The sequence below is a fragment of the Pleurodeles waltl genome, chromosome 5, assembly GCF_031143425.1.
Source record: "Pleurodeles waltl isolate 20211129_DDA chromosome 5, aPleWal1.hap1.20221129, whole genome shotgun sequence".
In the NCBI taxonomy this organism is placed as follows: Eukaryota; Metazoa; Chordata; class Amphibia; order Caudata; family Salamandridae; genus Pleurodeles; species Pleurodeles waltl.
The window spans coordinates 1,770,991,204-1,771,003,813 of record NC_090444.1 but is presented as its reverse complement, the minus strand read 5'-3'; the positions used below and the strand labels follow the sequence as shown (position 1 = coordinate 1,771,003,813).

Genomic DNA, 12,610 nt, shown 5'->3' with positions numbered 1-12,610 from the left:
GAACATGACACATTGATGTTTTGGGACCAAAAATACGATTCTTTTTCATTAAAATGGTAAACTGCTGTTGGTTTTAAATGAGCTTACTGATGGAAAATAAAATGTGTTCCATTGTGAAATGTCAGTGTTTTCAGAAACACTGCCTGGCATGCACCAACAATGGCGATCATTAAAGACTTTTAACTAAAGTAAGTGTTATCATGCAATGCATTTACCACAGTGCATCTGGGCGAATCGTGTGCTGGTATGCCAGGCAGTGTGTTCTCTCCCCCCTTTTTTGATTTGCTGCTTGTTGAGCTGTTGGACTGGTAAGCTCATTGGGATGCACTTGCGCTCTGGAAGTGATAAGGAAGCCTGAGAAGGCTGTGAGCAGCTATGCCGCCCCCCTCTTTTAAAGTGTTACTCTCTACTGAAGGTCAAATATACTGAAGCATGTTTCTAGAGATACACAGCATTGGCTGTGCCAATAACAGTGAATGATAAGACTTTCAACTAAAGAGCGTGTTATTATGAATTGCATTTATCACAGTGCATCTGGGCGTATTGTGTGCTTATATGCAAGGCAACGTGCTCACCCACACCTCCTTTATAAAATGCTAAGCATATGTTTCTGACAATAATTATAGTGTCTATGCGTACTTAAATAAATGATGCTTTAAGTCCATTTTTTGTGTTTTAGGCTGCAATTATTGAGCCCCCCCCCGTCATCCGGTGCATGTTAGACTGTCATTTCACATTGTGGGCCTAACCTCAGTAGTATGCTAGCAGTAGTTTAAAGTGTGGCCACGTGCTAATGCACACCCTGGGTCTACTGTGGGGCCCGTACTAAAGTCCCGTTGGGGAGGGTGACATCTTCCGCCAGTCTGCTCGTCCCTGCAACACATGTGGCTGTTCCTGAATGTGTGAGCAGTCTTGAAATTAGACATTACTGCGTACTTGCCAATAGACTTAATTCAGGCGTGAGAATCCCGATTTTTACATCTTAATTTTTTTATTTTTTTCTGCCTGAAATTGTCTCTCGTAGAAGTCAGTGGGGGAAATACATTTCCCCGATTATTATTTTCAGAACCTTCCACTTGCCTCTTCTAAACGTCGGCATGTATGTTACTGTTTCAATGAGGCTGTCACCACTTGATGACTGAATCACTGGTGCTGTTACCTGACTACAGAGCTGCAGTGAGATGCAGTCGCCTGTCACTGGAAGGGGGTACTTAAGAGGTAGTGTAAAGAATCATAGATATTTTGGACATGTTGGAAAAGTAGGAGCCACCGCTTTCACTAGCCCAACAAGCTGCATTGTAATTCCTAACAAGTGTTAAGAGGTAACAATTGGCATTGTTCCATGTGTAGTGAACCGATTTTGCTCAACGATTTACATACCTGCTCCGACGTTTCCAAATGCACGTGGACATTTCAAGATGGCTGCCGCGTTCATATGAAAACTCCTCTGAATGTTTCCACGTAAAGCAATAGCATTAATCTGTGACTGGTCAAAACTTGACTGCTGAATACATGCGTGCACAGGTGAAGCAGTGGTTCTGATTATTGGTGTAATGCTTGCACTGGCATAATAATGATAATTCTTGACATTTTAATAACAGTATCACTCGATGAGGCCCTGGCTTAAACGATTAGTGCAACCTATTCCCAGCCATCCTTGCACACATTCACTCGTTCATCCATCCATCCATCCATGCACTCACTTACATAACCGTTCAACTAAGCACTCACTTATCCAACCTTCCATCATGGCAGTCACTGACCCATTAGTAGCTACAATAAAGGAAATTTCAGTGTTCCAACCAGTCATCAGAACATGTACTACAGATATTTATTTCAAGGCTACTAATCTGCAAAGATACACACCATTTGGAAAACCCTCTGAGTAAGTGCTAAGCTTATTTGATGATTGCACAACCAATGTGTTACAAACTATATGACTTAAGAAAAACAACAAAAAATGGAGGAAAGGAGAATGGCAGGATAAAAGAATTACCACATTTTAATCTTGACAAATACTCCACTGAAAAAATAAAACAAAATGTCTTTTAAGTACCTGATTAGGAATTGAACATGAAAAGTATGCAATAGGTCACAATTTAGACAAAAATTAACCATTATCACATTCTGCAGTTTAGCAAGAGATCCTTTGAGTACGGCATGGGCATGGGCTCCAGAGACCACCTTAATCCCATATGAATGTACACATTAATTAACTTTCTTGAAAAGTTTCTTTGAGCTTGATGTCCAAAGCGAATTTATGGTAATTTAGGTTAAAATTGACATTATGTGACTGTAAAACTGTTTTTTTTAATGTATAAAACCCAAATTGAGATTTAGCAACATGTTACCAAAATGCAACTGGAGTTTCAGACTAAATACAGAATTGTAAAAGTCATCCCTTTCAAATACTGCTTCCTTAACCAGATTTTGGTCACAAAACTTTAATATTTTACCACCAAATCCAAACTGGTGGTGACCATCCGCCAACAGGAATGGGCCAACGAGGGACCCCTTCCCTTTTATGAATGTTGACAAAAAACATTTTCTTTATTAAATGCATCCTGTTTTACTTTTGTGAAAACAGCTGCATAAAAAGCAGATCGCTTTCCTTGAAAGAAACCACAGACATTTTACTCTGCTAATCCCAGCAGGCCACCATGCCTTTGACTCTAACCGATCATCGATTTGCGACCTACCTCATGCATATTATTAATGAGTTAGGTTAAACTGTAAACTACTAAGAATCGGTATTTTTTTACTCAACCTATTACTAGATAGCTTGGTTCACTAAATACCAGTGCTTTCCCTAGGTCAGTGTGCAAATTGCATCCACTTCTACCCACTCAATTTTTGTAGATTCCTAATAAGAACTCACAAAATGTGAATTGTTATTTGATGCACTTTACAATTACTTATAAGGAATCTTTGTGCATCAGGCCCTTTTTGTTCTATATTTTTGTTAGAAGAAGGAGCTGAGGGAAGTAGTCAGCCAGGGTTCACAAAAATAAGTCAAGTGACAAAGCTGGTATTCAAACCTGTGTCTCTAAACCTAGGATCTAAAGTCTGAAACTTTGTTGGTAGACCATAGTCACTATCCTTAGCACTAAAAATATGTAATTGACTTCTCATAGTGTACCATTAGGCTTTCTTCTGTTTTAGTGGTATTGGCATATTAAGTTAATGAGAGACATGTATCATTGTACATTATACTTATTTAAACTGGTAAGCCAACTGAAAATAAAGTTACAATCAAATACCCTCTGCGAGCACGAAAAATAGTACTATTGTAAAATTGATTAAATGGAAATTACACGTACTTAGTTTAGATTAGAAATGTTTCATTGTAAAGTAAAGCATTTTATTGCTAATTCTTGGTACTTCAATAGCATTTTCACTATTGCTTGGGCTTCAGTCTATGAGATGAGTGTAACTTGTTTGCAGTCAACCATGAACTCAGTCACTCATTCAGTAACCAATGACTTAAATATGGAAAGCGCAATACAAACCAGCACAGTGCTTAGGCTGTATTTAACTCCTTAGAGACATTCCAAGAACTATAGAAAAAATTAAGTATAGGGGGCCTCTTACTTTTAATATTCTATGATTGATAAACTGTCAGTCCTTTGAATTTCAAAAACCATCCACGGTGCTTATATTATTGTCCATCAAAATATTTAAGCCATCCATTTAATTTCTTAGTTGGGTCATAAAATAAACACCCACAGCATGTTTTGTGAAATACCATTCACGTCCTTGTGCCCAGTAGTGATAATTGCACAGTAACTAGCCATGCGTGTCTTAATAAGAACTCCTATTATGAGTCCTGGTACATCATTGCCCCTTAAACAGAGTGAAGTTCAAGAAAATAAGTGAATATTGGTAGAAGAATGAAAGAGTGAGCCCCAAAGAAGTGAAATGTATTTCACCAAACCCTGGCACCAGGACATTCAACGGAGTAGCCATGTACTTTAGTAGTTCCATTCCATTAATTCATTTAACATGTTAGCTGTTTATTTTAAGCATTATGATTAAAATATATGCGACTTTCAATGATGTTGACAAGTTATCAATAATAGAATAAAAAAGTAAAAATAAGAGGCCCTCACTTATTCATCCAGTCATGTACTCACTTTTCCGCCTGTTCATCCAGGCACTCTTCCATCAAAATTCCATCCATGCACTCAAGCATGAAAACAGTACAACACTCAAAATGATCAGATGGGAACATTCCTTACCTAACTTGGTTTAGCAATGGTTCATTCCCAGATATAACAGCGACTGGAAGTGGAAATCTCACTCTTCGCTGGCGGTCAGAATAGCACCTCCTGACGAAAGGCTGTGGGTTTGCGGCACTCAAAGCTGTCCTTCTCTGCTGCTCCCCAAACTGTTTAAATGCAGCATTGTTTTTCCACGAAGCTCTTGAAGAGTGGTACTGAGTAAGTGAATCTTCAGAGCTGGAGCTTGTGGGTGGCGAAGGTTGCTTGGACTCAAACATAGTGGGAGATGAGGGGTAAAATATTGATTGTGCATTGCTGCCAATTTTTGAAGTATCAGAACCATCAAAACTATGTCGCATTCTTCTGTTTGATAAAGATGGTGAGACAGGTGGTGACAATGGTGTGTTACAATACGGAGGTGGACTTGCATCTCTTCGAGTGGCTGGAGGACTTGGCGCCCTACTATGAGCTGGTGGGTTTGATGGTCTACGCACTAAAGAAGGGCTAGTTGGCTTTCGCTGAGCTGGCGGACTTGGTAGTTTCCTTTGAACCGGAGGACTTGTACCCCCTGGGCTAGCAGCACGACTTGGAAGGTTTTGGACAGATGGTGGCCTTGTCTGCTCAGGGCTCATATGCATGTAAGGTGTAGGGCTTGTGAGTCTTTTCTCTGCAGGAGGAGGAGTAGGCATGGATTTTGTTGAAGAATTTCTTCTGGTTGGAGACAATTTTCTGTGCGAAATTGGAGAGTGTTGTCCTTGTGCGACAGAAACACGTGGAACAGCTTCTTTGCTTTCTCCATTGTCCTTTGTTTTTAAAATGCTGCCAGGGTTCTGGAGTGGGATTATCTTATGAGACTGTTTGTATAGTTGTGCAGCCTCTTCCTTTTCCAGATTCCTTTGGCATACTAAACCAATCTCTTGCTCACTATCAGAGAAGCTGGTGTAATGCAACTCCACAGAGTATTTGTTCTGTCTGAAGTTATTTCTGACTACTTTATTTCCTGTCATATTGGCAACATGCTTGCTTGGCAATAGATCTTTAGTACCCAAGGTGGCTTTCATCTTTTCTGAAGATGTCATTTTCCTTTGCACCTCTGTGTCTTTCCTGGCACACTGATTGGGGGTTTCTGTGGAGATGGATTCTATCGCTGTTGCAGATACTTCACATTCAAATGATCCAGAAGAAGTGTCTAACAATATTTCTGGAGGAGGTGGGGGCAGGTCCAGATCTTCAACAAGTCCTTCACTTGAATCTGTATTATATGCTGCTGCGGGCATTATAGGTGGGAAGGTAGTTATAGTTATCTGATTGTTATTTTCCATTGGAGAATCAAAAGGCTTATCGACTATGCCGTCTGTGGGTAAACTAAACCGTTTATCATTTAAAGGTTCAAGCATACGATAAACAGGAATGGATGGAGGCAAAACAGGGACTCCATACTTCTTAATGCATTTAAGAGGCCCTAAGGATCTTGCGTTTGCAGGTCTCAGGCTTTCAACTGGAGTAAAAGTCTCTATCAGTTTCCTAACTGACTGTCTAGGAGAAGCACTACCACTCTGAGGATTCGTGGCCGAAGAGCCTGCATTTCCCATTCGATGCTTTGAATCCTGTCTAAGTATAGTTGCTCTTTCAGGCTTCCTATTTTTTTCATCTGAATCACTTGCTCCATTCTGAAGGCATTTACCAAGAAAAAGCTTATCTTGATTTGGCAAAATGCAGAAGTGCTTTTCTAAAGATGCCTTCAGTTTGTTCATTGATGAGGATAGCATCATGCAGTCCGAATGTTGTATTGGAATGGGTTCCCTCTGATCTCCAGTCATGGCCTTTCCGTCTGGACCTTTGTTTAAGGTTGTGGTGTGCATGTTTTCCAATCTCTGGTTAAGGACCTTTTGGGTTCTCTGAAGTTCTATTAAAGTTGGATCCTCAGCTTGACTTTTAAGAGACTCTTCAGACCTAGACCTTCTTTGTGCAAGTGTATGTGTCCTACATCCACTGGCTGTATTGGGCCTGATAAGATTTTTGTTTGATCCTTCCTCTTCTGTCCAAATATTATTGCCTGGCAGGACAGGTACAAACTTGATTTTCTCACTTATAGCATCTTTCATTTTCAGTGTCATTTCCTCATTTGGGGGGTTGTCCATGAATTTTGTAGAACACTTTTGGGCTCCAGTTCTAGCAGGTGAAGTCATTGGTCTAGGTGGTAAAGTATACATTAGAATTTCTGACAAGTGTACATTGTCTTCATTCTCATTCAGATAGCAATCATCATCCTCCCCGGCAGATTCACTCACATCGCCAGCCTTTCCGGCTTCAGTGTCCTGTGAATTGTATTTTTTAGGCACAGAAGATCTATTTCCTCCTCGTGTTGAAGAAGTTATCACAGGAGAATCTGTAGTGTCTTTAGCATGTTCTCCAAGTACCCAGTCAGAAGATGTAACTGTTTTTGAAGGTTCTTTTGGAGACGAATTGCATGGGATGCCTCCAAAACTCACCAGGCCTAATGAATCACAGCTTCCTTGATTTTCTAGTTTGCGAGCAGAGCAAAATTCTTTCATTGATTCAACATCAGCTCCAATTCCACTATCCTCTGAATAGAGAGTCAGGTCATTCGGGAGTGATGTGGCTGCACCTACTGCAGAAGATTCAAGCATCTTCATTGTCTCAAGTAGGCGCTCGTCAAACTTTTGCTTCGTCTTTAGTTTCTCCTGTAAACTTGCTGCAGCCGATTCAAGGTAGCTATAGGTATCCTGTAAGACATCTGAGGTTAACGACGCAACTGTTTCATTCAATACTTGCATTTTGTTGACCGTGTACTGCAGTAACTGTGGTAACAGGTCTGGCTGTTCCCGTGAGTCCCCCTTCTCAAGGGGCCAGGCAAGGTTCTTCCCAACGTCTTTCAACAGCTGCTCCCCATCGTCTGCAATTTCTTCCAAAATACGGTTAATTTCATCAAAACGTAGGGACAAAAAACTTACCATCTGCTGCATAATGAGCTGCGTTTGGGTGGCCTGGTTCGCCATGCTTATAATTGCTTCATACTTGGAAAGATTTGGATTCAGATAGGCGTAAGTATTCTGATGAGCCTGGACCAGCAGATCTGGGAAATCCACCTTTATTTCTGCATCACAGGAAGTGTCTTCTCTGTCTTTCTTTGCAGGGCGCCCCTGTTTTGCTGATTTCTGAGTCCTGGACTTTCTTGCTTTCTTCGGGTGACAGTCATTGTTTCCTTTTGAGCGGTACAGCGACTCTGAATCGCTCGAGCTCTGCTTGGACAGGTGTTTACCTTCTGTGGTATTCCTCTGTGGCATCCCACTGTCCGGACCAACGGCCTTCCGTTCCATGGAGCCCTTCTTCTGCACCTCAGGCTGAGCTGAATCCTTGGAGTAAAACTGCCTGAGCTGGGGAGCATTGCTCTGATCCACTGGGTCTTTTTTCTGTAAACTGCGTTTCTTCCAGGCAGCATCTCTGTTGGCACTGCAGTCTAGGTCGGAGAAACTCGAGCTTTCAACTAGTAGAGAAATTGGTAAATTATTTTTAGTTCCGGGAGGCAGTGCAGGTCTGCCTGCAGCTAAACTGTCTGTAAAATTGCGTATTAGTCCGCTTTGGGAAGGCGCACAACCCATGCTAGATTATGCTATTCCAATAGTAGCCGTCAGATACTTCGATCGGAAGGGTAGACTCATCCTGCAGGACAACCTGCAATTTCAGACAACGCTTCAACAAGTGGTTTCTTCTCTTTGTTCCACAAATTCAGACAGCTGCATTCCCATGATGCGGTGATGTGATTGCTGCTTTCTTCTTTTGGTACAGAGGTGCCGTCGATGTTTTCTTTTCTTCAGACCCGCTTCTCTTGGCACTGAACAGCATGAAGGCCCTGCAAGGATTGAGAAGGAATGGATTAGAAGAGCCTGCTTACCTTTCTTTTGCCTTGACAGATGCCAAGTGCAAATAGGATGCTAAGCCTATTACTATAAGCAGGATGCAGACAGTAAGCAAGGTTTATTTGCAGAACTGTTTTTTGCATTCATGGACGTCCAGTACGTTTTAAAATATAAATTAATTGTCAGAAAGCATAAACCCTAGTGTCAGACGCAGAATCTTAATGTGAATCCACCTACTTAATGGAAATGCCACCTTTTACAAGTGCCGCCTTGATGATCCATCACACACGACCTGTATGGAGCAGTACACTGTGCCTGAGAAAGCAGTCCGTTAAACGTGTAGTTAATACCTAGCTCTTTACTAAAACAAACATTGACAAAGCCAATATGCCTCACCAATACAATTGCTATTGGCGTTGGAGGTGTGTTTTGGCATGTTCACTAGTGTCTCTGCTGTTCAGCATGGCTAAAGGTTAGTGGTGTGGAGTGGGGGAGTGGAGTGGATTAGTTTGAATGTTGTAGAGTGGAGTAGGAGAAGAAGGGTGTCGTAGAGTTGAATAGAGCGGAGTAGAGTTCAGTGGCAGACAGTGTCGAGGAGTGGAGTGGGGTGGAATAGGATGGAGTGGTTTGGAGTGGATTAAGGTAGTGGGGTAGATTGGATTGGAATAGAATGGGGTGGATTGGATTGGATTGGGGTAGAGTGGGGTGGATTGAGTGGAGTGGGGGGATTGTTGTGGGGTAGATTGAAGTGGGGCGGATTGAAATAGGCTGAGGTGCATGGGACTGAGGTGGATTCGCGGGGTGGATTAGATTGGATTGGGGGTGGTTTGGACTGGAGTGATGGGGCGGAGGTGGGGTGGATTGGAGTGGAGTGGGGTGGATTAGATTAGACTGGAGTGGGATGAATTGGATTGGAGTGTGGTGAGGTGGGGTGGATTGGATTAGAGTGGTTTGGATTGGACTGGATTGGGGTGAATTAGATTGGCGGAGGTGGGTGGATTGGATTGGGGTGGGATGGATGGATTGGAGTGGGCGGGCTGCATAGACTGGAGTGAGGTAGACAACTGAGGAGTGGTAGGGTGAATTGGATTGGGATAGAGTGGGTGAATTGGAGTAGAGTGTGGTGGATTGGAGTAGAGTGTGGTGGATTGGAGTGAGTGGGGTGAATTTGAGTGGAATGGGGTGGATTAGATTTAGTGGGGTGGACTGAAATGTGGTGGGGTGGACTTGATTGGGGTGTGGTGGGCTGCAGTGGGATGGACTGGATTGAAGTCAGGTGGGGTGTGTTGGAATGGATTGAGGTGGAATGGAACCGAACTGGGATGGGGTGGATTGGACTGAGGTGGGGTGGAGTGACTGAAGAGGGGTATACTGGATTGAAGTGGGATAGACGGAGGTAGTCTGGAGTGGGGTAGACTGGACTGGAGTACAGTCGATCAATATGGACTTGAGTGGGGTGGATTAAAATGGATTGTATTGAAGGGGTGGATGTGATTGGGTAGCGGTGGACTTGACTGGAGTGGGATGGATTGAATTAGAGTGGGGTAGTTTGGAGTGGGGTGGGTTAGATTGGAGTGGGGTGCGATGGATTGGATAGGAGCAGGGTGGATTGGACTGGAGTGGGGAGGCGTGTATTGGGGTGGAGTCCATTGTATTAGAGTGAGGTGTATTGGATTGAAGTGGGGTAAATTGAACTGGGATGGATTGGGGCGGATTGGATTGGTGTGGGGTGGACTGGGCGGTAGTGGGGTGGATTGTGGTGGACTGAAGTGGGGTGAATTATGTGGGAGTGGGGTAGATTGTTTTGGATTGGAGTGGGGAAGACTGGAGTGGGGCAAGATGTTCTGGATAGGAGTGAGGGAAGATTGCAGTGGGGCAGATTGTTTTGGATTAGAATGGGGTAGATTGGAGTGAGACAGATTGTTCTGGTTAGGAGTGTGACAGGCTGGAGTGGGGCAGATTGTATTAGGCTGAATTGGAGTGGGATGGATTGGTGTGGGGTCGATTGGGTTGGTGTGGGGTGGATTGGATGGGAGTGGGGTAGACTGGGTTGGAGTAGGGTTAATAGGGATAGAGTGGGGTGGATTGGAATGAGGTGAGGTGGATTGTATTGTTGTGGGGTGTATTGTTTTGGATTGGAGTGGGGCAGATTGGAGTGGGGCGGATTGGAGTGGGACAGACTGTTTTGGAATGGAGTGGGGCAAACTGGGGTGTGGCAGACTGGAGTGTGGCTGTTTGGAGTGGGTCAGATTGTTTTGGATTAAATGGGTGCAGATTGGAGTGAGGTGGACTGGAGTGGGGCAGACTGTTTTGGATTGGGAGTGGGCAGATTAATTTGGATTGAGTGGGCAGATTGTTTTAGATTGGAGTGCAGCAGAATTGCAGTGGGGCAGATTGTTTTGGATTGGAGTGGGGCAGATTATTTTGGATTGAGTGGGCAGATTGTAGTGGGGCAGATTGTTTTAGATTGGAGTGAGGCACTTTGCTTTGGAGGTGGATTGGTGTGGGGTGGACTGGATGGTAGTGGGGTGGATTGTGGTGGATTGCAGTGGGGTGAATTGGGATGTAGGGGGGATGTTTTGGAATGGGCGTGGGTTGTTTGTGATTGTGGTGGGGCAGGTTGGAGTGGGCCATGTTGTTTTGGATTAAAGTGGGGCTGATTGGAGTGGTGCAGACAGATGGATTGGAGTGGGGGCATGTTGTTTTGGATTGAAGTGGGGCAAATTGTTCTGGATTGGAGTGGGGCAGATTTATTTGAACTGGAATGAAGCAGATTGGAGTGGGACAGATTATTTGGGATTGGAATGGGGCATACTGGAGTGGGCCGATTGTTTTGGATTGGAGTGGGCCAGATTGGAGTGGGGCAGATTCTATTAGGGTGAATTGGAGTGGGGTAGATTGTTGTGGGGTGGATTGGGCAGATTGTTTTGGATTGGAGTGGACCAGACTGGAGTGGGGCAGATTGTATAGGGGTGAATTGGAGTGGAGTAGATTGTTGTGGGGTGGATTGGGTTGGTGTGGGGGTAGATTGGATGGGATTTAGGTGGATTGGAGTCGGTGAATTGGGACAGAGTGGGGTGGATTGGATTGGGGTGAGATAGATTGGATTGGAGTGGGGCGGATTGTTTTGGGTTGGAGTGGGGCAGATTGGATTGGGACAGACTTTTGGATTGGAGTGGGGCAAATTAAGCCAGACCTGCCTTGCGAATTATGAGGCGGTAAAGAAGAGTGCCATGCAAACCAACAGATGATGAGCGACAGGCAGGCTCTTACAGTACACAACAGAGTCTCGCAAACAAGACGAATGCGCTGGTGCATGCACTCGCAGGCTCATCCCTTGCAAAGAAAGAAAATATCATCACCTTAGGGCCATCCGAAGGGAGCTTCTTTGCTGTCATGCAAGGAAACTGGGTTAGCATGTACATTCTGATGAAAGTCCAGCTTGCTTTTCTATTCCTAATGATTTTTCTTCCCGACTGCACGCTACTGTGTGAGGCAGAATTTCACAAGAAACCTACATAACTGGGTGCGAGCACATTAGGGTCTACTGACAGCCTTGTACTGTATTGGTAGTTACCTGGCATTATCCATATAAGTTATTTGGCCCAATAAGTTTTCTTGGGTGGTCCGGTGGGTCCCCCGCTTGCAGGTGTCATCATAGAAGGGCTTATGTATTGCACGGAGCACAGGGTGTCCAGGTAATGTGGGCGTGGCGGTGGGGAGACAGGCGAGTCTAAGTATTGCATGGGAAGTGTAAGTTATTTGCCTTGACAGGTCATGGTGTTCACGTGAAACTTTGAAGGTGAGAACACTGGAATATAGACAGGGCCACTGGAATTATGAGATTCTTCACCCACATCTTTTTTCAAAATAATTAAGGATTTACTACTTTGTCAAATAATCCATCATCTGCTGCATACTCTGCAGATTTTAACAAAACATCTTGTTTCAAGCTCAAACGGATCAAAAGTTACTAAAATATGTGGTAAATACAGGGTGACATGTTTGTGCGCAGTGGAAGTTCCATCACAAAGGTTAACAGGTCCTCTTTGAGTTGCTTAGTTCTATAGTTTGTTGTTAAACTAGTACTAATGAGGTGACATCTTGGCCTAGAAGGTATTACCATGTGCAAAAATTACAAAATCATTACGTAATATTATAAAAAAGTGCTGCATTATGCGACATAATTTGCCTTTGCTGCAATATAAATCAACCCTGCTGCATAATTTGGTGCTCCCCTGCCTCATAATTTCATATATGGGCAGTATTGTGTGAAGGGTGCTGGGACAGAAAAAACTCCTGCATGAGGGACAGGCATGCACCCTTGCCCTCTTAGCCCACCTGCATGTGAAACACTGAATTTTTATTTTGACCCTGAAGTAGTGAGCTTAACCTGGAACTGCTAGATACACAAGTTAGCGGTGTAGCTGTCATTCCTAGTTTCCAGAAACCAGTTCTCCAATGGTTCCAAACTGTAATCGGCATATTTCGGTGTTTTTTTTTTTAATG

The 12,610-nt window shown here is 43.6% G+C and overlaps 1 protein-coding gene across 1 annotated transcript in view; it reads right to left on the bottom strand.

Moving 5' to 3' along the window:
* PCARE (photoreceptor cilium actin regulator) overlaps positions 1-8,091 on the bottom strand; it is a 115,294-nt gene extending 107,203 nt beyond the window's left edge. The window contains exon 1 of the mRNA XM_069236202.1: positions 4,239-8,091. Within this exon, the coding sequence (XP_069092303.1) occupies positions 4,239-7,843 (3,605 nt within the window). The 5' untranslated portion in view covers positions 7,844-8,091. The remainder of the gene's footprint in view (positions 1-4,238) is intronic.
* Positions 8,092-12,610: the final 4,519 nt, after the last annotated feature.